Source organism: Hippocampus zosterae, chromosome 14, assembly GCF_025434085.1.
Source record: "Hippocampus zosterae strain Florida chromosome 14, ASM2543408v3, whole genome shotgun sequence".
Classification (NCBI taxonomy): Eukaryota; Metazoa; Chordata; class Actinopteri; order Syngnathiformes; family Syngnathidae; genus Hippocampus; species Hippocampus zosterae.
The window spans coordinates 5,141,970-5,167,541 of NC_067464.1; the positions used below are offsets into that span (position 1 = coordinate 5,141,970).

Sequence of the window (25,572 nt, forward strand, 5' to 3'; positions counted from 1 at the left end):
CAGGTGTTAGAAAATAGACTCTGGCGTCGTTTTGAACTTTGCAGCTAACGGGAAACAACCTCGCCAGGCCTTGCAAATGTTTAAAAGGCAGCCGCTAGGAGTGATGAGTCACGTTTGCGCCCTTTGTCCCACATTGGCTAACCTGAACGATGAGAATGTGTCTGTTTGTTTCGCGGGTCGACAGCTGTTCCTTCAAATAACAGAAGAGGATCGGCATTAGAACTAGAAATGATATTCATTCATTCATTTTCCGAACTGCTTTTACCTCACTTTATTTATATAACATTTTCAGTCTTCAAAAGACGTGTTTCCATGGCTTTTGGCACTCCAGTAGAGCAAATGAATGGCAAAATTTAGATTTTAAGTTGATTTCATGATACAAGTGATTTGTGTCGCGAGTGTGCCAGCAGCAATGAACAACTTCAACTGATTTCCAGTCATGGAGTGCAACGCGTTTTTACCGCCCTCCCTCTCCCCCGCCAGTACCACATCAACAAGCTGTCCATCATGTCGTCGGACAACCACATGAACAACAGCGAGAAAGAAGTGGACGAGGTGGACGCTGCCCTTTCCGATCTAGAGATCACGCTGGAGGGAGGCAAGACGTCCAACGCCCTGGTAGGGAAACGCAGCGCGAAATGACAATCCCCCGAAAAGTGCAACAGTTTGAACGTCCACAAATATTTTCTGGGGAAAAGACATGCATCAAAAGTCCAATTAAACTGCTGACTTTAGAAGGGGATGACTGACGGCAAAGATAGTTATCATTACATTTTACCCGATCGAGTGAAGCTCGATTAGTCACCACCTCGAGGGATGGAGACTTGCTGCAAATCGCAAAAAAAATTATTGACCTCAACCATGCTTTTAAATTATTTTTATTTTTACTGTAATTGCTCATTGATACCACAAGAAGGTGTCAAATGATAATTTTGTCCAAATGAAGCTGCTCAACTCATTCAACAGTTCTTTGGCACCAACATGCTACCCAATGGCGCCCCCAAAACCCATAAATAATTCAGTTAGGTTGAATGACGCCATTTTGAGCCTGCAAATGATTAATCGTCTTTTCCAATGGCAACACTTGTTTAACCAGTTGCACTCTGTCAGCTGTTCCATCATGGATGTTGAAACCAAATGAAAGCGCTTTATGCTCACTTGAGCTTCATCTTAATTGTTAGGATTTTCTCAGCTTCGGCTTACATTGATGTACGGATTTATCTTTTTTTTTTCTTCTTCTTCCCTCTTTTCCTCACAGGGTGACATCACATCTATTCCTGAGCTAGCAGACTACGTCAAAGTCTTCAAGTAAGTCCGCCGCCGGCTGATACCACAAGACGGCTTGCTCATTCAGAAAACACTATCAAGCGTGGGGGTCGGACGGTGTATTTATCCAAAAAGCAGGAAGCAGGAAATGGCCTTAAATAACTAGTCTGCGAACACGAAGGCCTGTTTCAGATCCACGTCGGGTTGTTTGCCAAAGGCCTTTTTGTTTAGCTTTGAAGTTCAAGAGTAAGCATCTTTGAAAGCATAATTACTCTGTTTTTTGGCTTTGTGCCTTTACTGACAGGCTGGTATATCTTGAAATGGCGGGAGAGGGGGGTGGGTCTCATAAAATGATTGGAGTTGATTAGAAAATGCATTTCCTCTTTGACGCCATTACATCCGACCTTGGCTTTCATTCCTCCTCTTTACTCGCTGCAATGATTCTCCAACTTACTACATCAACTGCTATGTACGATGTGTCTTCCAGACCCAAGAAGCTGACGCTGAAGGGCTACAAGCAGTACTGGTGCACGTTCAAAGACATCACAATTTCCTGTTACAAGAGCAAAGAGGAGGCACACGGGATGCCCGCTCACCAGATGAACCTCAGAGGTGCACATGCATGGGGGGGAAAAAAAAAACTAAACTGTTCTTTTCACACGCGTGTGACTATATGTACTCCATCGACCATTCAAACACTGTGCTGTCGCTGTAGGGTGCGAGGTGACCCCAGATGTGAATATATCAGGTCAGAAATTCAACATTAAGCTGCTCATCCCCGTAGCCGACGGCATGAACGAGATCTGGCTGCGATGCGACACGGTGAGCCCGTCGTCGTCACCGTCTGAAATGATTTTTGAGCATTTGCATTTGGGTTCAATGTTGCAATTGGTGGTACTTCATTTATTTGTAGGAGAAGCAGTACGCCCACTGGATGGCCGCCTGTCGCTTGGCATCCAAGGGCAAGACCATGGCGGACAGCTCCTACAACCTGGAGGTGCAGAACATCCTTTCCTTCCTCAAGATGCAGCACATGAACCCTGACCCGCAATTCATCGAGCCCATCACCACCGACATCAACCCCGAGTGCCTGGTGTCACCGCGCTACCTGAAGAAGTACAAGAACAAGCAGGTGAGTCGTCGTCGTGTGTGAAGACGTCACTGTTGGACAGTACGTTGAGTTGGGGACAGGTAGCCGAAGAGAGATGACATTTTTAAAAAAAACAAGCAAAAACAGTACATTGCCGTAACCAGTGAGTGTCGACAAGTAAGCAGCATGCGCTCAGTGAGACACCAGACGGTTAGCGTTGTGGCTGTGTGAGTGTTTTAGTGGGAGCTTGTTGACTTGTTGATGACTCTGCTGGGGGAGTGTGTCGGGACAGAGTGGCGTCTGATGTTTCCCAGATGGGCGCCTCCTGGCATCAGCCTTGTCTTTCCCTGGAATGCTCTCCCCTCCTCTCCTACTGAGAAACCGATACGATGCTAGACCACCGCATGAGAAAGACTTAAGGGTCCCCCTTTTTTACGTTGCCGTCATTTGCCACGGTTCAGAAAAAGTACGGAGCTTATTTTGACAAAGGAAGACTAGAAAGTACACATATTTATTTTCAAATGTCCAAATAAAAATCGCCAGAGAAATAAATACGCGAGTACAGATCCATGTAAAATCTAAATATTTTTACTTGGGTCTCATGTCACGTGTAAGCCATAATGAATTGTGGATTTGCATGTAAGCCTCAGCCGCTTGTGTGCACACTGGGAACAGCTGAGTACACGATAGCCATCAATGTGTTTGGAGTGGGATGACGTGGTCTCCACAGCCGAGGCACTCCATGTGGTTTGAGTTTAAAAAAAAAAAAAAACATGGATGACAGTAAAGTCCCATGACTCACGTGATTCCCTTTTTAGCAAACAGTACGGCTAATAGGGTTGTGGTCATCAAAACACCTGGAAATGGGAGTCGTGTGAGCAAAAACTGCTTGCAAAAAGCAATGTCAGCTTTGATTCCCCCCCACCTCCTAAAAGTCCCCACCCCCACCCCGATTCCTCTTCAAAGAGGACTTCCTGTTAGCAGAAAGTCCCAGTGGATACGCACACAAGAATTCCCCGTCCAAAGCGCACACATGTTCGGAAAAGAGCAAACAACACCACCATGACAGTCAACTTCCTGGGTGTGTGTGGTTCGAAAAACAAATGGCAGACATTCTGTGTGATCATTATTCTACATTGCCCTCTTGTGGTTCTATATAGGTTTGCAGCATCAAAATGTGAAAAAAATTATCAATTTTAACAATTTTTGTGTGCTGTGGTCCATATAATTTTCCTGATTGGAATTTTTTGGATTTTTTTGGATTTATAATGCACTGTGAAAATGCTTATAGTATGATGCTAAATATTGAATAAAATAACATAATAATAAACAGAAATAATAGCAATTTAGCTTTGTCCAACATGGGGGTCGACATGCAAAATGCATGTTACATATGTCATAAATTAATAATCTTAAATCCCCCAACTTTCTTTTTTATACCAAATATAATTGGGAGGGGGGGAAGTAAGGACAGTATGTGAGTGTCCTAAAGAATTCGTCAACAGCGCCTTTTAATCAGAAACGGTTTTACGTGTACTTAGGTATTTATTTTTTATGCCTATTTCAAAAATATCTCTACTTTTTTCCCCCAGCACATATATTTTAATTTTTTAGTTGTTGTTCAGTTTGAGCTGTAAAACTACACCCAAAAAAAAATCATACAGAAAAGTTTATTTGCATCCAATTTTTCTTTCTTTTGTCAATTCTGTGCAATTATTGGAATTAATAACGAAAATGTAGCAATTGAAACAATTAAAGAAAGGGGAGTGTCTGAAATGTTTGAAGGAATGTATCTCCAACACAATGTTTTGATCATTCACAAAATAAAGTTGAATTTGGCCAAGATGTGAGCAATTCTGCGATGACCGTAAATGTGGACGAAGCAGACATCTCTCTAAATTGCCACAACTGTTCTTTTCTTTCCTACCCACATAACTTGACTTCCTGCTTCCAATCGGTTTGATTCTTTCTCCTCCGTTTCTCACCCCTTCTCTCCTCCTTCTCCAGCAAGGCTTAATCAGGGATTTGGTAAGTTCATCCCGAGTGCCCACTGGGTGCATGTTTTGAGAAACTGACCACTTGTAGCTAGTAGCCTCCTCTCATGTAACCACATCTTGGTGTCAAATAGCGGCGAGCGTGCCAGATGTAGCATCTAACCCGTTTAACACGCAACTCATCGCTGTGTTCAAGGACCACCGGACACATTTTTATTGCACGAGATCATCCGCCGCATTGATTAATTCCACACGCTTTTGTCGTCCGTCCACATCGATGGGGCTTTTATCTGACCGCTTAATGCCTTGAGGGATGTAAAGCTCATCAGCATCTGGATCTCAGCTTTCCACTCCGGACCGGCTCCAAGTAGCCCGTTCTCATCCGTGCGCACAAAGGAGGCAGGAAGCGTCGTCTTCTCGATTTAAGCTCCAGCTAAAAAAATCGTCTAACAAAACAAAGCACAGAGAAGACTCTTTCACACGGAGAACCTGCGAAAACCATCCAAACCTGAACTGACATTTGTGCCTTTTACACGGAACCGGGTGAAAGCGGGATTTTAGTTGACAAACGGTGACACTTGCTTTCAACACAAAGGGGAGTGGAGGTAGTTTGGATGAAGAAATTTGTCCCGGCCTTAAACGCAGGGTTTGAGACCCTATCCCGGTTAATGACCATAACCCAGTCTTCAAACCATAACTCTAAATTGTAACCTAGTTTCGAAACCCTAACCCTGTCTTCAAACCCGAATCTGCACCCTAAGCACTTTTTGGGGGAAATCCTCATGTTGACATGGTGGGAAGGTGGTGTCCAAACACGGTGTCGTCACGGGTGAACGGTTCATGCATGCAGTGTTGCACGGGTTGGATTTTCCTTCAGCAACTTTGTCCAGCCTGATTTCTCTCTGTGTGAATCTTATCCATTAGTCATCAAACAAGTCACGTGTTTACTGTGTGTGTGTGTGTATGTATGTGTGTGTGTGCGTTTCAGATCTCGGCCCGCATCCTCGAAGCCCACCAGAACGTGGCCCAAATGAGTCTAATCGAGGCCAAGATGCGTTTCATCCAGGCGTGGCAGTCGCTGCCTGAGTTTGGAATCACTCACTTCCTGGCCAAGTACGATTAGCCCAGACGAGACATTTAGTGCCGTGAAAAAGTTTTTGCCCTCTTCTCAAATCCTTTTTTAAACTTATTTCTTTGCGTGGTCTACCCTAACTCTCAGATTTCATATCAACTAACAAAAAGGCATAACCCAAGTAAAGAAAATGTGGTTTTTAAATTCTTTTATTGTATTTATAAAACTATTCGAAGCTTTCGTTTCCCAACTCAGTGACTTTGTTGGGTATCAATCACAAATTTCCTACTCCCGAATCACTACAAAGGATTTTTATTATTATTATTTTTTAAATACAGTGGTTAGGAAGGGTTTTGCTAACACACGGCTGCCGTCAGGTTCCAGGGCGGGAAACGCGACGAACTGATCGGCATCACCTACAACCGTCTGATCCGCATGGATGCCGGCACCGGAGACGCCATCAAGACCTGGCGCTTTAGCAACATGAAGCAGTGGAATGTCAACTGGGAGATCAAGATGGTGAGGGAAAAAAAACGGCCTGTAACAAAAATGAGTTTGACACCCCCAGGTTAGGGTTTCAACTAATGATTTGGAGCCAAAGTTGAATTGGTTCCGCTTTCAAGTTAGGTTTCAAAGGTTTCAACCCAGGATTTGTGTTTCAATCTAGGTGTTAATGTTTCAATTAGGGTTTTGAGCACAAATAAAGATTTCACTTTAGTCCCGGAAAGTCGGGTTTGTGGCAGGTGGTCGAATTTCACGGCAGTCTTGAAGTAAGGTTTCGCATTAGGGCTTCCAGGCCGGTCGAGAGTCCAAGTTCAAAATAGGGCTATGAGTGGAGTTTATCCCAGCTGTCTTCGGACAGTAGGCGGGGGGATACCCTGAACTGGTTGCCAGCAAATCATAGGGCTGAATATCATCTTGTAAAACAAAATGAGGGATGAAAAGAAAGGTTTATAGTTTTAAAACCGAGTTACGGTGTCTAGACTGGCTGCTCAATTGCATACGCATTGATTTTCGACACAGATGTTAACATAACTGGCATGTTGCCTCAATGTGTCTTTGTGTCTGTCATCTTGTCCACATTCGTTTTGGTTTTTTTGCGCCCCCTGCAGGTGACCGTCGAGTTTGCGGACGAGCCCAGCCTGTCATTCATCTGTGCTGAGGTGGACTGTAAGGTGGTCCATGAGTTCATTGGTGGTTACATCTTCCTGTCCACGCGGGCCAAGGACCAGAACGAGACCCTAGATGACGACATGTTCTACAAGCTGACCAGCGGGTGGGTCTGACCACGCGTCACGCCATCGGGGCCACCCGTTCGCTGGCGACTTCACGCTCCATGGACTATCACGCTCTTGATTCCCACTAGTGAAGCACACAACATGCTAACTTGTTGAAGTTGATGGCGCTCGTAGTGTGCGGTTTCGCCTCACCAAGTGCCGCGTAGTCGTCCCACTAAAGAGGACAAAGAGCGTACTAGTACATGGACCTTAGGATGGATATCAAATTAATACACAGTCTAATATTTATTCAATGTCCTTTATATCCAGATGTAGCGAGCCAGTTCAGCACACTTGTAGAATAACTGTGTCTTACTCGTAATATTTTTTTCCACCACTGGATGAAATTTCTGCACGCTACGAGTACAACTATGGCATCCTAGTGAAACAAGTACTTCTTAGTAGTGAGGCAACAACCAGTGGGCACTTTGGTGCTATGAGTCGGATCCAGGAGGTTACTCGTGTGTGGCACAAGAAGTGTGATCATTTATTCCATTTCGCGTGTATTGTATTGTATTTCTTACCAGTGCGCTAAAGGGTCTCTGCACTAATGTGCTGAACATCAAGGGCAGTCGACCGGCACACAATGAGGGTGTACTAGTAGCATATCTACTTGGTACTCATGAGACAAAGCTACTAGCCGACATTTTGGTGCTACTGATACAGTCCAGGAGGTTACTAGTTTAAGACAAGCCGTTATCAAAATCCTTCTTTTTGTCTCTAGTCAGACAACGTGGCACTCTAGTAAAATGACAAAGGTGCATGAGTAGAATGATCATGGCATATGAGTAGGACAACTACTTTTACTTGTCAAGCTAGGCTACAAGTTGGATTTTGGCGCTGCTAGTCGGGTTGAGGAAACTAATTTGTGACACGTCTTTGAGCACATTAGCGAGACAAATAAGTCTACTAGTAGAATAAAGATAGACTAGTTTAAAACTAGGACGGACGAGCAGTTCTAGTAGCACAAAGTAACCTAGTGCACAGTTTTGCCTCACTTTAGCAGCACATAGTTGCTCTCCTAGTGCACAATAATGTCATACAGTCGTGGGAAAAAAACACAAGTTAGACACAGTCATTCTGCTAGAACTCTTTAGTCACTCCACTAGTGCACTGAATTGTCTAAAAAGGACAAAGAGCAAACTAGATTATGGACAATTTGGTGTACTAGTAGGACAAGGGAGTAAATGCTCAAATGGCTTCCCCTAGCCTCTCCCCCGGGTCCTAAAACCCACCATTTTCTCTGTCAGCACTTGAACGTCATCGCATTGAATTTGGGCAATTGTTACTCTTAAAACAGCATGAAACATTATGGCAGGGGGCTAGACCGCTTTCAATATCAAGCAAAATTATGAAATATTAATATCTGCTTTTTTTTTTTTTGTAAAACAAACGCTCTCACGCAACGGACGTTTAAGTGATCCTCAGATTACCTCTATGTGTCTCTCACGCCACAGTATTATTCCTCTTCTGATTATGAATTGTATGAGAACACACCAGCAAAGGCCCACAATCAATTATGCAAGCAAAATGAAGTATTATTATTTGTTTTGTAACTAATGTAAAAACACAGCTTTTATAGAATTGTACAGTCTTTTTCTCTCTGCTCTGAGGGGTAAATATGTTTTTTGTGTGTGTGTGCGTGTGCATGCGTGCGTGTGCTTAATTTGATGACTGTCATCGCGTTAAGATGAAAATATCCTAAACTCACGGAAATACATATGTTCTTTTACTCAACACTACTTTTGCAGCTTTTTGTTGTCGTCCGAAAAGTCTTTAATGGAATATGAAGGAGTTTGCTTCATATATATATATTTTTGTTAGTTTTTTTGTTTGCCGTTCTCGTGTCAGGAGCGACAGTGCATGTCCTGTTGTTTCCTTTTTTTCTGACTGTAAAAAAAATGCATTTATTTTAAAAGAATAAAAGTAATTTTTATTTAACACCTCACTTTTTGCAGAATTCTTTTGGTTAATTCATGATACTTAACACATTTCATGAATTTTCTTTAAAAAAATGACTTGGCTTCTAAAAATTTGAACTGAAAAAACCCTTAAATATACTCCAAAAACGAGAATATTTAACCTAAAAATATTAAAACATTTCATACAATAAATATTCATTTTTAAGGTTTTATATTTAATAATGTTCTTATAAGATCAAATTTACTTTTTTTTGGACCAACTACTGTAATGGTAGAAAAGCAATTTCATCTTCATGTAACAGTACTTTTATTAGAAACAGATTGTGTATTTCCTTAATGTAACTACCATTTTGGAACTTCAAAAAAAAAAAAAAATATATATATATATATATATATATATATATATTATATTATATATTATATATTGCTTGCAATAACCATGCTTGTCCATCAGAGGGGAGTGCAGTGCCTTGTACAGTATTTGGGTTTCTTTACTTTCCTCGCTCACCAAATAGAACACCCCCCACCACCTCCTGCGTGTCAACGACAATCAAACAGCACCCAGGGGAGTGATGATAGATTTGAAGATTGAAGAGTGGCTGCCTTGTCTTTCAATTTGCACGTTTCGATGAGCGGACCCGTTCTCATCGTCGTGGAGCAATGAGACAATGTCACACCTTTTTGGACACCTGAGTGGATCGCACAAAGATGATGGAAAAAAGTCAAGTGGGGTGACTGCTTACACCAGCTGATGTCCACATGTGTATTCAGTCATAATTGCTTTCTAGGAAAAAGTTTGTTTCAGCCAACGCAGGAAAAACAACTCACCACCCTGAGCATGAACACCAAATTTTATTACTTTATCTCCGTCGTGTCCCAGTCAGACACTTGACATAATTTATCAAAGTCAGTGTAGCCACATGAGAGCAGCCACATCAAAACTAAAGTTTCAAGTTTCCATGGAAAATGACGCCGGGCCAAGAAGCTACGGGCAAAAATCGTCAGTTGTGTGTCACAATGTTCTCATCTTGTGTCTTGTGGGATAACGATAAGTCTTTTCAACAATTTATCCAGCCTGATGTCATCCGTAAACACCATTACAAATGGGGAGTCTTTTGGACATAAATGACAATCAATGATGATAATGTTCCTTCTCGTCAATTCTTAAAATAACAATTTCCAAAAAATGACAAAAAGTCCCCCTCCGTGAGCCGTCACCTTACCGTGGTGGAGGGGTTTGCGTGTCCCAATGATCCTAGAAGCTAAGTTGTCTGGGGCTTTATGCCCCTGGTAGGGTCACCCATGGCAAACAGGTTCTAGGTGAGGGGCCAGACAAAGCATGGCTCATAGACCCTTATGATGACTACAATATATGGACCAAGGTTTCCCTTGCCCGGACGCGGGTCACCGGGGCCCCACTCTGGAGCCAGGCCTGGAGGTGGGGCTCGTTGGCAAGCGCCTGGTGGCCGGGCCTACACCCATGGGGCCCGGCCGGGCACAGCCCGAAGAGGCAACGTGGGTCCCCCTTCCCATGGGCTCACCACCCATGAGAGGGGCCAAAGGGGTCGGGTGCTATGTGAGCTGGGCGGCAGCCAAAGACGGGGACCCTGGCGGTCCGATCCTCGGCTGCAGAAGCTAGCTCTTGGGACATGGAATGTCACCTCTCTGGCAGGGAAGGAGCCCGAGCTGGTGTGTGAGGCAGAGAATTTCCGACTGGATATAGTCGGACTTGCCTCCACACACAGCTTGGGTTCTGGTACCAGTTCTCTCGAGAGGGGTTGGACTCTCTTCCACTCTGGAGTTGCTCACGGTGAGAGGCGCAGAGCAGGTGTGGGCATACTCATTGCCCCCCGGCTCAGTGCCTGTACATTGGGGTTCACACCGGTAGACGAGAGGGTTGCCTCCCTCCGCCTTCGGGTGGGTGGACGGGTACTGACTGTTGTTTGTGCATATGCACCAAACAGCAGCTCAGCATACCCACCCTTTTTGGAGTCCTTGGAGGGTGTGCTGGAGAGTACTCCTGCTGGGGACTCCCTTGTTCTGCTGGGGGACTTCAATGCTCACGTGGGCAATGACAGTGAGACTTGGAGGGGCGTGATTGGGAGGAACGGCCCCCCCGATCAGAACTCGAGTGGTGTTTTGTTATTGGACTTCTGTGCTCGCCACGGATTGTCCATAACGAACACCTTGTTCAAACATAAGGGTGTCCATATGTGCACTTGGCACCAGGACACCCTAGGCCGCAGTTCGATGATCGACTTTGTAGTTGTATCATCGGATTTGCGGCCGCATGTTCTGGACACTCGGGTGAAGAGAGGGGCGGAGCTGTCAACTGATCACCACCTGGTGGTGAGTAGGCTCCGATGGTGGGGGAAGATGCCAGTCCGTCCTGGCAGACCCAAACGTATCGTGAGGGTTTGTTGGGAGCGTCTGGCGGAATCCCCTGTCAGAAGGAGTTTCAACTCCCACCTTCGACAGAGCTTTTCCCATGTTCCGGGGGAGGCGGGGGACATTGAGCCCGAGTGGACCATGTTCCGTGCCTCTATTGCTGAGGCGGCCAATCTGAGTTGTGGCCGTAAGGTGGTTGGTGCCTGTCGTGGCGGCAATCCCCGTACTCGCTGGTGGACACCAGCAGTAAGGGATGCGGTCAAGCTGAAGAAGGAGTCCTATCGAGCCTTTATGGCCTGTGGGACCCCAGAGGCAGCTGACGGGTATCGACTGGCCAAGCGGACCGCGGCTTCGGTGGTCGCCGAGGCAAAAACCCGAGCGTGGGAAGAGTTCGGTGAGGCCATGGAAGCCGACTTCCGGACGGCTTCGAGGAAATTCTGGTCCACCATCCGACGTCTCAGGAGGGGGAAGCAGTACACCACTAACACTGTGTACAGTGGAGATGGGGCGCTGCTGACTTCGACTCGGGACGTTGTGAACCGGTGGGCAGAGTACTTCGAAGACCTCCTCAACTCCACCAACACGCCTTCCTTGGAGGAAGCAGAGCCCGAGGACTCTGAGGTGGGCTCTCCTATCTCTGTGGTTGAAGTCACCGATGTGGTTAAAAAGCTCCTCGGTGGCAAGGCCCCAGGGGTGGATGAGATCCGCCCGGAGTTCCTCAAGGCTCTGGATGTTGTGGGGCTGTCCTGGTTGACACGCCTCTGCAACATCGCGTGGTCAACAGGGAGAGTGCCTCTGGATTGGCAGACCGGGGTGGTAGTCCCTCTTTTTAAAAAGGGGGACCGGAGGGTGTGTTCCAACTACAGAGGGATCACACTCCTCAGCCTCCCTGGTAAGGTCTATTCAGGGGTGCTGGAGAGGAGGGTCCGTCAGGAAGTCGAGCCTCAGATTGAGGAGGAGCAGTGTGGTTTTCGTCCCGGCCGTGGAACAGTGGACCAGCTCTACACCCTTAGCAGGGTCCTTGAGGGTATGTGGGAATTCGCCCAACCAGTCTACATGTGTTTTGTGGACTTGGAGAAGGCGTTTGACCGTGTCCCTCGGGGAGTTCTGTGGGGGGTGCTTCGTGGGTATGGGGTACCGAACCCCCTGATACGGGCTGTTCGGTCACTATACCACCGATGTCAGAGTTTGGTTCGCATTGCCGGCAGTAAGTCGGAATCGTTTCCAGTGGGGGTAGGACTCCGCCAAGGCTGCCCTTTGTCGCCGATTCTATTCATAACCTTTATGGACAGAATTTCTAGGCGCAGCCGAAGCGTTGAGGGAGTCCGTTTTGGGGGCCTCAGTATTACATCCCTGCTTTTTGCAGATGATGTGGTGCTGTTGGCTCCTTCAAACGGGGCTCTACAACTCTCACTGGAGCGTTTCGCAGCCGAGTGTGAAGCGGTTGGGATGAAAATCAGCACCTCCAAATCTGAAACCATGGTCCTCAGTCGGAAAAGGGTGGAGTGCCCCCTCCGGGTCGGGGGGGAGATCTTGCCCCAAGTGGAGGAGTTTAAGTATCTTGGGGTCTTGTTCACGAGTGAGGGCAGGAGGGAGCGAGAGATCGACAGGCGGATCGGTGCAGCGTCTGCTGTGATGCGGACGTTGTATCGGTCTGTCGTGGTGAAGAAGGAGCTGAGCCAAAGGGCGAAGCTCTCAATTTACCGGTCGATCTACGTCCCAACCCTCATCTATGGCCACGAGCTATGGGTCGTGACCGAAAGAACGAGATCCCGGATACAAGCGGCCGAAATGAGTTTTCTCCGCAGGGTGTCCGGGGTCTCCCTTAGAGATAAGGTGAGGAGCTCGGTCATCCGGGAGGGGCTCAGAGTCGAGCCGCTTCTCCTCCACATCGAGAGGAGCCAGATGAGGTGGCTTGGGCATCTGATTCGGATGCCTCCTGAGCGCCTCCCTGGTGAGGTGTTCCGGGCATGTCCCACCGGGAGGAGACCCCGAGGAAGACCCAGGACACGCTGGAGAGACTACGTCACCCAGCTGGCCTGGGAACGCCTCGGGATCCCCCGGGGAGAGCTGGAAGAAGTAGCTAGGGAGAGGGAAGTCTGGGCTTCCCTGCTAAAGCTGTTGCCCCCGCGACCCGGCCCCGGATAAGCGGTAGATGATGGATGGATGGATGGATGGACAAAAAGTCACATGGGGGAAAACGTCTGTTTCTTGTGATGTGCGTCTGAGGAGTCGTGTGGCTCATGAGGCGCCGACAATCGTCAGATTTACACAACCACTCATGTCGCCATTTAAGCGAGCGGATTTTTGTAAAGCAAAGGGCAGAACAGACATCCGCTTCTTCAATCGTAAACTGTGGCATTACGAAATCAAGGTACCACTGTATTTTCTCGGCGGCTCAGAAAGATCTCAGCAGAACACGATGTTACTGAACCGTTCCGGCCAGTTTACTTTCAGTAATGCAAAATTCCAATGTTGGCGGCATATGAAAACGATTACGAGAGGCCGGCTCGGCACCTACACATGATGAATGGCTGATATCTGCTTTAAATCTCCGTTCAAGTGGTTGTCTCCACCATTCCAGAGGCACAGTTCATGCAATTTACCATCAAGGGGAACGGAGCGTATGAGAATATAGGATTAGTGTTTTTTTCAGAAGAGCCTGGAACTGTCATTTCTGTAATTGTGACGATCCGTTTTCAAATTATCTTGCCTTTTGAATGTTGTCCATACACACGTTAGTTTTGATAATGACATTGCAATGTTCTAAGTGGAACAGATGACGCAATTCGGCATGTTCCGATTAAGGTTATGTGCTGCCGATACCGAGCACCCATCGGTGAGATCAGTTGATACCAATTCCGATATGGATTAACTGCACATTTTTTTTTCAAATTTAGAGCTGCTCACTAACAATTTTTTGAATAATCTATCACTGTCAATTATTTAATTGATGAATCACATAAAATTAAAAAAACATTTCCATCTTTCCATGCATTAATTATACAACAACTTCAAGATCTTATTTCAAATTGACAGTGCAGAAAAGGCACAGACCTACAGTATAGTAGGATTGTTACTTTTCTGCAATAAAAAATTTGAGCAACATCGTGACGGGGACCTTCGCAACCTACAGACCCCTGTTTTAAATGTTATTAGTTATCCGAGCATATTAGGGAGTTCCATGTTTACCCTGCTCACCATGGGGACCCAGGCACCTCGCTCCCGCCTCGCTGATCCAGGCCGCACACAGCTCAGGCCCATCTCCATGTGACTGAGAGGATGTTTATGTATTCCAGGATTTGGGGAGGAGGAGGGACGTGGTGGGGGTCGGAGACGCAAGCCAAGTGAAATGGTGTGCCGGGTAGGTCTCCGATAGCAACCCTTCACCCGCCTCCTTTGGGAGTGCTTTTCGTGACGGAACGTCACCTTATAGGGAAAGGAGAAGTGGGGCAATTAACCTCTTGACCTCTCTGGTTCTTTGATGGCTTCCTTCACACGAATCACTCAAGTTAGGCGGACAAACTTTGAGGTATTATTATTTTTTTAATCTGGTTGTTTTGGAAACGCATGACAAAGTTTACTGGGAGATATTCCGTACATCTTGTCAGATTATGGAAACGAAAAATGGTCATCTCCTCTAGGGGGCGCCTGAAAGCTAAGTAAGTTTGTGAGAACATGAATCAAATTCTCAGATCTTTTGCCAGTTTCTAAGATTGCTTAAACTAACCGTAAGCGCTTTTGCACTTTTTTCCTGCACATCACTGTTCTTTTAATACGGACCTATTACAGTTGTGCCCGTAAGCTTATATCCACTTGGCAAATTTAAAAACGTGCATGGTGTTCAATGAGTTGCAGTTGAAAATTTGGGTGCACCTACTTTTTTCTGTCTGTGCACCAAAGAGAAAAAGTTGGGTGCACCAAGGAAACCCTGTACAAATAGTTAGTCTCGATACCACAAACGTGGCCCCTCGCTATGTTTGTGGTATACCCCACTAGGAAACAATGACTCATAACTCGGAACAGGCTTACTCATGTCGGAGAGGTTTCACTTCTGCCTTTTCCATAGAGTTTCCACAACCGTCTTGTTGTTGTCCATCCCTACGGACCTCCCTCGCAACACACCCCCTTCTCGCTCCTCCCCAAATCTCTCATCCACATTTAGCGAGCATGTTGAAATCAAAGTGGATGGTCTCAAAGTAAGCATAAAAACCTCAGAGGCAAACATTTTTTTGTCCCCCCGGACTCCACAAATGAACTGTTTCCACATGCTGCCGCAGATGGTGGAGCAGCTTGCTGTAGTCGTGTGCTCAAAGAGCCAGACAAACTGTAACTTGAGAGGCTTAAACAAGGAACATTCAGACTTGATTATTAGGGATTGCCAGCTGCCAAGTACACGGTTTCACTCATGCCGGAATGATTGCTGAATAATTCGTACCATTTTGCTAACAGTGAGAGACAAACTCGGCGAGTGTTCACAGTTGTAATGAACTCTGGTGTGATTTTTTTACATTTTTTTTTTTTGCTCAGTGCAGATTAACCCTGAAACCTGATAACATGGTAGAATGTCCACTGTAATAACCGATGTCCCGGAACGGGTTGAGCGCGAATGCAATCACCTGAACCCTGGTGTCGTACCAAGACTTCTTCAAAAGGTGAACCAACCAGCAGCGCTCTGGTGGAAGTTTGAAATATCGATTCTCATTTTTTGTCTCCACGGCGAAAATGCCAGCATGTCTGACATACGTTTGTAACAAGACATCTGGGAGAAGTTCTACATGTACATTTCACCGGTAAGAATGCAATTTTATATTTTCTCTACTCATTGTTACTCAAATTTGTGTTGCCACACGCCATTTTGACAGACTCATTTTTGGGTGGGAAATCTTGTCATGTTGCTATGTTACGCATCGTTCCACGCTCTGAAGAGCAAAAAGCTCTCCTGAGAATCCATTCACCATTATTGTACGCGATGGCTTCTTATTTGATTATGTGCTTTCGGTGACACTTTCAACCAGAGCAACACAAATACCAGTGGAGCCAATACAGATCCCAGTGGAACCCCTACAGTGTATTTTATGCTAAACTTTGAGGGGGAAAAAATGTCTTGTTCATAACATGGAAGTTCATTGCATGAACATTGAACTACCATGGGCACGGTAGAGATCTCCACAAAAAATGACCGGCGGCCAAAACAATCAGGAAAGGATTCCGTAACTGAGCACGGGATTGCCTCGGGTGACTCACAATTGGCCAAGCAAAGCACGAGACAGACACAAACGTACAGTACACACACAGTTGTAGACACTCTCACAGCTGCACAGCCTTGCCGTGTTAGCATAAGGTTGTGCTCGAATGGCTGCAGAAACAAAAGCAGCTGCCAGCTAAGGACCGTCATAAACACAGACACGTCCCTGGAACGTGTTCATGGAGCAGTCAGGAATTTGCCGAAGCCGAACGAAACCTTCTGTGGCGGACGGGCTGGTTACTGTTCAACGGACGATTATGGAGGGCAAGGGCAAGCTACTGTGTCGGCGTTATTGGAGGTTTAAGCCAGCGATTGGATAATTCAATCGTAAAATATTATGTTTGGCACTATTATAGGTCCGTCACGGCGGAACGGAATGTTTTTTATGGCCAATGAACATGGTCTCACAGCCCTATGTCATGTGCAATTCATGCAATATGTGCAGCCAAACCCCATACAGATAAATAACGCGCAAATACACCCTACTGCATCCTGTAGCAGGGACCACAAGGTAGCAGAAAGCGTACAACGAGGCAGGCTGCGGTTATCCTTCTTAATGTCGCTAGCTCGGTGGCAGCTGAAACGATCCAACAGGGGGTCTACAAGGTGTGTCCAATTATTTTCTGGCCTGGTTTTATGAGCCTCCGGAGCACTGTACATGCTCATAATTGCTACCGTGATGTTTTTGAGAAACCTTTTTTCGTAGGGTATTGGTGGCAAAGGTACCCTCAGGCTTTCATTTTTTATGACAACCTTGAGGAGTGTTCTTTGTGCTTTACGCTTTTCGAAAGAGTTCCATTACTTTGCTATCAATCAGTGGGTGTTCATGGTGCTCTTTGAAACGGCAAGTATAAAAAAAAGGTCTAAAACGCATGTCATTCTTGTTCTTTGCGACATTCTTTTGTGTACTAATGACTTTAACAACATACGTGTCCATTCGAAAGTAATAATTTATCTTACCTACAAGAGACCACCTCTCCACCAAACCATTTTATGGCTAAACCGAATCTTGTGAACTGCACTTATTAAGAACTAGACACTATTTAAATAAATATACAAACTACAGAGATACAGTGGTAGCTCTACTTATGAACATCTCTTCATACGAAAGTTACAAATCTTCTCAACAGGAAAATTTTGCCTCTTGTTTACGAAAGAAATTTCAGGATACGAAAGGTAAAAATACAGTACGGGCTGCTACTCACAGCTCCGAGTTTCCTGAACGCAACATCTCATAGCTGCTCTGCCATTGGCTATTACCGAGCATCATCCTGGCATCCCATTGGCTAAGAGTGACTTCTACTATATGGGTCTAGGTGTGTAGATAGAAATGTGTCGATGCTGCATCCTCGTCATTCGCCCAAGAGATGTTCCGATAGGTTTATGTAAATGTGAATCACCCAGAAAAAGTGTTCACCGGTCGCGATCGCTCATGACGCTGATGTTTGCCTTGGACATTTTCGAAGGATTTTTAAAAGGCGACTAAAGCAAACGTCCTTGGATCAGTTCTTTACAAAACGCCAGGCAAAAACCACTTCTGAGAGCGAACATGGACTAAAGTGGGCAAAAAACGATGAGGATGCAGTTAAAATTTAAATGACCATTTAATTTAATCTCTTCTTAGTTTATTACATGAAGCGCAACTCTCATTTATTGTGCAATAATCTAATTGTAACGTGTATTTGTTGCATATTTTGATGCATTTTTATGCTTTAGGAAAAATGTTGTCTCATTTTTTGGGGGGGGGGAGAGGGGTGGTGCTTGGAACGAATTAGGGTATTTCAATGGAAAACGCGTCTCGATTACACAATTTTCTAGTAAAGAAAAAATAATAATTTCAAAATAATTAAATCCAATTAATTTGTAAGTAGAGGTACAGTATATTTAAAAAAGCCTACCTACCAACCGAAATGAAGAGGGTCGCCCCCCCTCAATCCCCAAATTGCAGCCTTTCCGATTTGAAAACTGCATTCAATTTCATTGCAATGTCGATTTGAATTCGATTCTTTGTTCAGCCCCACAACAAAATACTGATAACTGTTTCAAATTGAATGGATTAAGTCATCCTGAAAAGAAATACACAAAGCCTTTGTACTTCGCTACTTTCCACCAATGATGGAGCACAATAACTGCAACTCCCCCCAAAACATGGCTGCTTCCGTCGAATGACAACTTATGTGAGTGTGCGCGCGCGCGTGTGCGCGCGCTTGTGAACCTGCTGCTGCTGCTGGCTTTTCATCCAAGCAGGCTGACGCTCACTCACTCAGTCGCAGTCAGTCCGACGACGAGACGACTTTTCGGTCGCGCTTCTCGGGGGTGGTGGCGGCGGGGAAAAAAAAAAGTCGCCTTTCACTCATCCGACTGTGGAGGAGTAGAAGACAAAAAGCGAGGACATGTCGGACACGACAAGTTAGCTTTTTGGGAGACGACAAGGACCGAATTTGCGGGGGCAGCACGTGAAACGTTTCAAAGCACACGAGCCGGTAAGTAAATAATGTGTGAAATATAGACGCGGGGGGGGGGGGGGGGCGTTTTTACGAATGTTCGAAGTAGTTTCCATGGCTGAAGTAATGTTTTTTTACTATCGCAACACGTGTGTGTGCAGGTAGCCAATTAACCGCCGTTATTCTTCCCACGTAAACATACGAATTGAATCTTATTTTGTCAACGCTTATCTTCTTAGTTTGGAAGTTCTCCGCTTTAATTGGAAATGTACATGATGTAAAGGTTCTGAGTGGGAGGTACACTACCCCTCACTTCATCATCACCTCGAGGGATACAAAGTGAAGTTGTGGCTTGGTGCCTCACTCACCTTTGAGCTCCCACGTTAAACTGACATTGCTGCCAAATGTGGCTTCATTCCCGATTCAATTTGTCTTGACATGATTCGAATGATTAATCACGGTTTGACGCAACACATTTTGATGCTGCACCGACGAGCGAATATTGATTTGACTGAAGTAAGCCGCGCGATATCAAAGGGAGTTTCTCATGTTGAATTTACATTTTTGCCAAATTCCACGTCACATTCACCTTATGCGATGCAAATTGTATTCAAATCCAATAAGACTTTACAAAGATCTATGCGATTTTTACATCAATTTAAACTGATGCTAAATTGAGAGGGAATTCTGATTCGCGTTTGTTTGACACTGTCTTCCGTGGTTCCAAATTGCTTCATCGTTTCAAATTCTATGAGACACGACAATGATGTTTGTGACAGTTAAATTAGACTTTTACACGTTGACTTCAAATTGGGGCGGCATAATGGGCGACTGGCTGGCATGTCCGCCTCACAGTACAGAGGTGCAGGGTTCGATTCCGGCTCCGGCCTTCCTGTGTGCAGTTTGAATGCTCTCCCCGTGCCTGCGTGGGTTTTCTCCGGGTACTCCGGTTTCCTCCCACATTCCAAAAACATGCATGGTAGGATGATTGAACACTAAATTGTAGCTAGGTGTGATTGTGAGCACAAATGGTCGTTTGTCAATGTGTGCCCTGCAATTGGCTGGCGACCAGTTCGGGGTGCACCCCCGCCCACTGCCCCAAGTCAGCTGAGATAGGCTCCAGGACACCTATGACCCTCGTGAGGATAAAGTGGTTCAGATAAATTTCCCCAGTGTGGGATTGGATTGGATGAATACACCCTACTGCATCCTGTAGCAGGGACCACAAGGTAACAGAAAGAGTACAATGAGGCGGGCTGCGATTATCCTCTTGCCGTTTAATGTGAAAATAACACGTGCAATGATACAATGTGTTAATAATTTCTCACTTAAGTCGCACCCCCCAGCCAAACTATGAAAAAAAAGAAACTGCAACGGCCACATAGAATTACGTGGCGGGCCGGATCTGGCCCACGGGCCTTGCTTTTGACACCTGTGTTGTCTATGATCAAGGGAAAAAAAAATGACCGAACCAATTCGATATTGAAACGCTTCAATATTTTTGATCAGTACACAAAGCCAAGATGACTATTTCTTCATTTTTGAGATTGCATGACACAGCATTCCACCATGTCGCCGTAATTTCTCTCAAAAAATGTTTGAATGTTGACAAAATCGAAAGGACAGTGTACGGATGTACAATTTGGTCTGTGCGAAAGGGTAAACCTGTTCGGCTTTTATTTATTTTTTCTTCTTTTGGCTCTTATTTGCCCGGAGGCTTCTTATCTGACCTGTGTTCCCAGCTGTGAGGCCCAACTAACCCACTTAGGAAAAATTATTGTCTCTTCCCTGGAAAGAGTTTCGGGGCAGGGCTTAATTTGCTCTGCTCCGCCATGAAAGATAAGCTTATATCTTGCTCTGTATTTCTTTGCCCAATTACTTCGAACATCACGTCTGCTGTTGGGTCGTGCGCTAAACAAACCTCATTTTTTGGGGTTGACAATGTCGAATAAACCCGCAGTCACAAAGAAGCATTTCTACCGGACTCTACCATTGTTCCAATGAATAATAGACTTGTTGTTGTCGTCGTGAAATATCTCCCGTGGTCACTCAGTACTTGCCGTATATATCGCCAAGAAAATAATTTTGGCGCCTGACAACGAGGTTTATTGATTTTATGGTTAGCGATCGCCGTGCTGGTCGTGGTTGCTTTCATTTGTGGCACGTGTGAGATCCCGAATTTTTCAGTGTCCCCCCGCGTATCTAAATTTGCACATGAGAAGTTACAACAGAGACCCATTTGTTTGCCTGACTGGACTGTTATTTTCAGAGTTGCCAGGGACGTCACGTGTACAGTCAACAGTGCGGTTCTGGCACAAGGTCGCTCATGAAAAGCCTCTTTATTTACTTTTCAGGAGCTCAAGATGCCATGTAAAAATTAAGCTAACTCAACAAAGGAAGAGAGGAAGTCATAAGGTATGAAATCACCTTCATAAAAGTGATAAATCATCTGTCTTTTTTTTTTTTTTTACTTGTTTGGACAAAATCTAATATTTAAGATGGCTTGAAAAACAAATCAAATGTTATTTTCCAGGAGATTGAATTCTTTCTGGCCTGGCTACGCAATCCTACTTTTGCGCTTGTTTTTCACCCCAACTTTGAGGTAGTAAAATATAAATGTGTTGCTTTCGATGCCAGGAGGGGCGGAAAAAAGTTTTTTTTTTTTTACGAGACCGCCTCAAAGCAAGAGAGATTTGTGCACGAGTCCCAAAGTGTAGCTTTGGAATGATGCATTGTAAGACTGCTCCAAAAAAAAAAAAAGAGAGAGAAAAAGTATCGTCAGGCATTCAAACCGCCCCTTGAGTCAGAGAGAGAGAGAGAAAGTTGTTCCTCGGAATGACATGACTTAAGAAGGCAGTTACTGTATTTTCCTTGTGAAAACGAGACACACTGGAGCTGTGAACCGTTAAGCATGTTGCAAAACAGAAAACTGGCTGGCCACCACAGAAACATAAATCTACCCCCCCCCCCCCCCACATTATTGTCCCGCATATCCCCCAACGTGGCCACGCCGCATCTACAGCTGCCCAAAGCAGCGACACCCCCTCAAAGGATGCTTGGGTCTATAAAATCCAAGCCTGTGAGTCATTAGGAACGTCATCTTTTTACGAGTATAGCCTGAAAACTAATTTCCGTATCTACGATAGTCCGTTTGGAACGCCATTGCCGCGTGGCGTCCGACAGCCGGGTCAGCTGGACGGTCAAACGGGGACGCCGTCGGCTGCTCTCTGCTGGCGTTTGATTGAAGGTGGCCTGCCTGGCCCGCGTTCCTTCGCTTTGCTCAAAACCGGGACTAACTTCGTCGCTGTTTTGCCGCATAAAGGAGCCGGAGGCATTTTTGAATTTGTCCAGTGGTTAGCACGTCGGCTTCACAGTGCGGAGGTGCCAGGTTCGATTCCAGCTCCGGCCTCCCTGTGTGGAGTTTGCATGTTCTCCCCGGGTCTGCGTGGGTTTTCTCTGGGTGCTCCGGTTTCCTCCCGCATTCCAAAAATATGCATGGCAGGCTGATTGAACACTCCAACTTGTCCCCAAGTGTGAGTGTGAGCGCGGATGGTTGTTTGTCTCTGTGTGCCCTGTGATTGGCTGGCAACCAGTTCAGGGTGTCCCCCGCCTACTGCCCGAAGACGGCTGGGATAGGCTCCAGCACCCCCCGCGACCCTAGTGAGTTACATCAAAACCAAGTTACATCATGTTACCAAAAAAAATAATTTCAAACCGGTTTCTGTCAAAATAAAACAAATTCTATGACCAAGCTGTGGTAGGAACACATCAAATCTATATTCCCCATTAAGATGAATTGAAATTCCATTAATCCGTTCCAACCCCCCAAAACCATCAGTTCTTTCGTAATGGATGAAAGAAAATAGTCCTGCATTGTATAAAATAAAAATACAATGCAGGGGAGAATATTAAAAAAAACACACACACACACAAATTTTATATATATTTTTTAAGTGTCTTACGCAAATATGCAAAATGTTTGTTTGTTTGTTTTTGTTTATTGAACATAAAACATATACAGTAATAATTTGACAGAAAATAAGGTAGATAAAAAAGTAAAGAAGTAAATCAGTCTTCATTCAACACAGTTATTATGTTCAAGGGAGTAGGATGAAGTAAAAAAACGTATCTAGTCCTACCCCGTTATGTGTTTATATCTACTAAATCATTTTTTTATCAATCAGAAAAGAAAAGGTAAGAAGTCTCCATTAAGGCTCATAACTTTACGTAAATATGCACATACTTTTTAAATATGCAGAATGTCGTTGAATTGGCAGTAAATTAATTAAAACAGTAAATAGGGAATAAAGAAACATTGAACATATTAAATAGAGATTCGTGCCATGAATTAAAATCGCCGCTTTCTTCATTTAATTTTAGCACATAATTAAATAGCAGTGGGAATGGTGTGATGCTACCTCACCTCCACCAACCGCTTCTTTATTGCTTTCTTCTGGAAGCTAAAGATTGTGAAGCGGCAAGATGCAGCCGTGTCTTTTGGGGCCAGCTGTTGCTTTTTTTTTTTCCCCCACCCGAGACAAAGAACGTCTACCTTGTAACCAAGCCAAGAAGCCGAGTACGAGAAATGCCTTTTGGCTCCGGCTCCGTAGACTAGGGAGGTAATGCCGCGCTTTTTCTTACTGGGTGATAATCGGCCGTGAAATTTATGTACGTCGTTTGGCCTCCACGGCGGCAACGAGGCCCGCTCTGTCCGCTGAACATTACGTAAGACGGCTCCGAGTCTTACGCTTGGCATCATACTTGGTTTCATTTTACTGCCTGTAGGCTGCGATCTGTTGTCTTTTTTTTTTCTTTTTTTTTGTTGCTGTTCCTCGTTTTCTAATGCTTCAATGGGCCACCTGGGGGGGGGAGAGGACGCTCGCCTTTGCCTAGTGACAGCTTGCGGGTAAACGCAGAGCAACCTTCCGGTTCAACTTGAGGATGGTGGATGAGAAGGAGGCTTTCCACTGAGAGCATCTTTCACGTTCGATTGCAATTTTTTGTTTTTTTTTGGGATCACATTTATTGAATAGGAGATTTTTTTTTATTTGTTTGTTTGACAGTCAGCGGGATAAAACCAAAAACACTTTTCTGCAACACACTCTGGAAGAGTGAGGCACGAGCCACGGATGTTTCCTTCCCCCGTGTGCACTTTGTTTGACGAAGAATCTATTTCGACGATGCAGATGTATGGTTTTTTTTTATTAACAAAAGAGGTCGGCTAGAGGAACGGAGACGCTTGTTCTCGTTCCATTTTGAGGCCGGACACGTAACAGTTGTTGCTGTTAGATCCCTATCACCTTAGCTTTGCGCGCTATGCTAAAAGGGCCCCTGTTATTGCGTTTGCATGATTCATTTCCAAGTCAGAGCAAAACGTTTCATTTTGAGTTTTTCCTCCCAGAAATGCTTTTTAGTCCGGCGCCAGAGCTTTTTATGTTCCACTCTGTTCCCCGGAGGTTGACGTCATCCCGACACAACAATGACCTCCGGCCAACAATAGCGCCCTTCCAGCTCCGACGAGACTCGTTTGTTTGTGTATTATTTACCGCTCCGCTCTAGCCTGCTTCTTGCTTCTTTGCGGCACTCGGCCCGCCACGTTATTACTTTTTGAAAGCTTGCAGAGATGTAACAAAGCAACTTTGTAATTTCTGAGTCTGTTGTTTATTAGCCAACTAAAAAAAAAAAAACAATCTGGAGCTTTTTTGGGACCGGCTTGGACTCACCGCACAGTAGTTTATCCACTGGGCTACAAATGACAAATTGACTCCTCGTCTGTAAGAGCGACTGGTGTGGTTTGGAGTTTTTGCCAGTGTCTCAAGCGTGTGGCCGATCACATCCACAGATGTCATGAAAGCATACGGATCTAATTAACCCACTTCTTTTGCAGCGGCATGGACTTCAGGCTTGTGAAGTTGAGGACTAGATAGACAATCGTCTGACGTGTTGCTTCTTGTTTGCAACAGACGATCCCCATTCAACACCAAACAAATGTCACTTGTCGATTCGGGCGTATTGATAAAGAGTTTTTCTTCCCCACGATGTCTGTTAGCCACGTACTGAGCTGGACTGTGTTTGTTTCTGGATTAGACATGTGGCTAGAGTATGAGGCAGTTCCACTTTCGGGTCCTTAATAAATACGTTCCCTGCAGGAACGTGGCATGCCTCTCTACTGAACTGAACTGAACGTTCTGTGCCGAAAAGTGAACTGTGTTCCTTTATTTCCTATTTACTGTCTTAATAGTTGCATATTTTTTTAGTTGCAAGACACTTAAAAAAAACATATATTTAATACATGTTTTTTTTTAATTCTCTCAGGTATTGTATCTTTAATTTTACACAATGCAGGGCCATTTTTCTTTATTAAAACTCCATTACGAAAGAACTGATGGTTTTTGGGTGGGCTGGAACGGATTAATGGAATTTCAATTCATCTTAATGGGGAATATAGATTTGATTATAGGAGTGAGTTCCTACCACCTTTTGGTCATAGAAAAAATATACAGTGTATATATATTGTAAGTAATTGAAAAGGAAATCTCTGATCAAGGCGGCCCGGTAGTCCAGTGGTTAGCACGTCGGCTTCACAGTGCAGAGGTACCGGGTTCGATTCCAGCTCCGGCCTCCCTGTGTGGAGTTTGCATGTTCTCCCCGGGCCTGCGTGGGTTTTCTCCGGGTGCTCCGGTTTCCTCCCACATTCCAAAAACATGCGTGGCAGGCTGATTGAACACTCTAAATTGTCCCTAGGTGTGAGTGTGGGTGCGAATGGTTGTTCGTGTCTGTGTGCCCTGCGATTGGCTGGCAACCGATTCAGGGTGTCCCCCGCCTACTGCCCGAAGACAGCTGGGATAGGCTCCAGCACCCCCCGCGACCC

The 25,572-nt window shown here is 45.2% G+C and overlaps 2 protein-coding genes and 1 long non-coding RNA gene across 10 annotated transcripts in view; 2 read left to right on the forward strand and 1 right to left on the reverse strand.

Annotated features, from left to right (window-relative positions):
- fermt2 (FERM domain containing kindlin 2) overlaps nt 1-8,640 on the forward strand; it is a 35,784-nt gene extending 27,144 nt beyond the window's left edge. For 3 of the 5 annotated variants that reach the window (XM_052085372.1, XM_052085374.1, XM_052085376.1), the window contains 9 exons: nt 484-618; nt 1,259-1,308; nt 1,754-1,878; nt 1,982-2,088; nt 2,180-2,398; nt 4,364-4,384; nt 5,339-5,463; nt 5,800-5,941; nt 6,535-8,640. In XM_052085372.1, coding sequence (XP_051941332.1) covers nt 484-618; nt 1,259-1,308; nt 1,754-1,878; nt 1,982-2,088; nt 2,180-2,398; nt 4,364-4,384; nt 5,339-5,463; nt 5,800-5,941; nt 6,535-6,708 — 1,098 coding nt within the window. In that variant the 3' untranslated portion in view covers nt 6,709-8,640. The remainder of the gene's footprint in view (nt 1-483; nt 619-1,258; nt 1,309-1,753; nt 1,879-1,981; nt 2,089-2,179; nt 2,399-4,363; nt 4,385-5,338; nt 5,464-5,799; nt 5,942-6,534) is intronic. The other 2 variants (XM_052085373.1, XM_052085375.1) reach the window with 1 other exon arrangement.
- Nucleotides 3,725-14,513, reverse strand: LOC127614254 (uncharacterized). Of its 2 annotated transcripts, none has more exons than XR_007966438.1 (3): nt 14,211-14,513; nt 9,365-9,405; nt 3,725-4,783 (listed from the first exon to the last, which is right to left on the reverse strand). It is a non-coding gene; the product is annotated as an uncharacterized LOC127614254 (long non-coding RNA). The 2 variants fall into 2 exon arrangements; XR_007966437.1 differs by having other exon boundaries at nt 14,202-14,513.
- A 774-nt stretch (nt 14,514-15,287) lies between these two features.
- The window catches only part of stxbp6 (syntaxin binding protein 6 (amisyn)), a 41,414-nt gene continuing 31,129 nt past the window's right edge, over nt 15,288-25,572 (forward strand). The window contains exons 1-2 of one of the 3 annotated variants that reach the window (XM_052085430.1): nt 18,471-18,740; nt 21,056-21,116. Coding sequence is in view for 1 of the 3 variants with exons in the window: in XM_052085428.1 (XP_051941388.1) it covers nt 15,788-15,802 (15 nt within the window). In the remaining 2 variants the exon portion in view is untranslated. Of the gene's footprint in view, nt 15,803-18,470; nt 18,741-21,055; nt 21,117-25,572 lie in introns of those variants that run through there. The other 2 variants (XM_052085428.1, XM_052085429.1) reach the window with 2 other exon arrangements.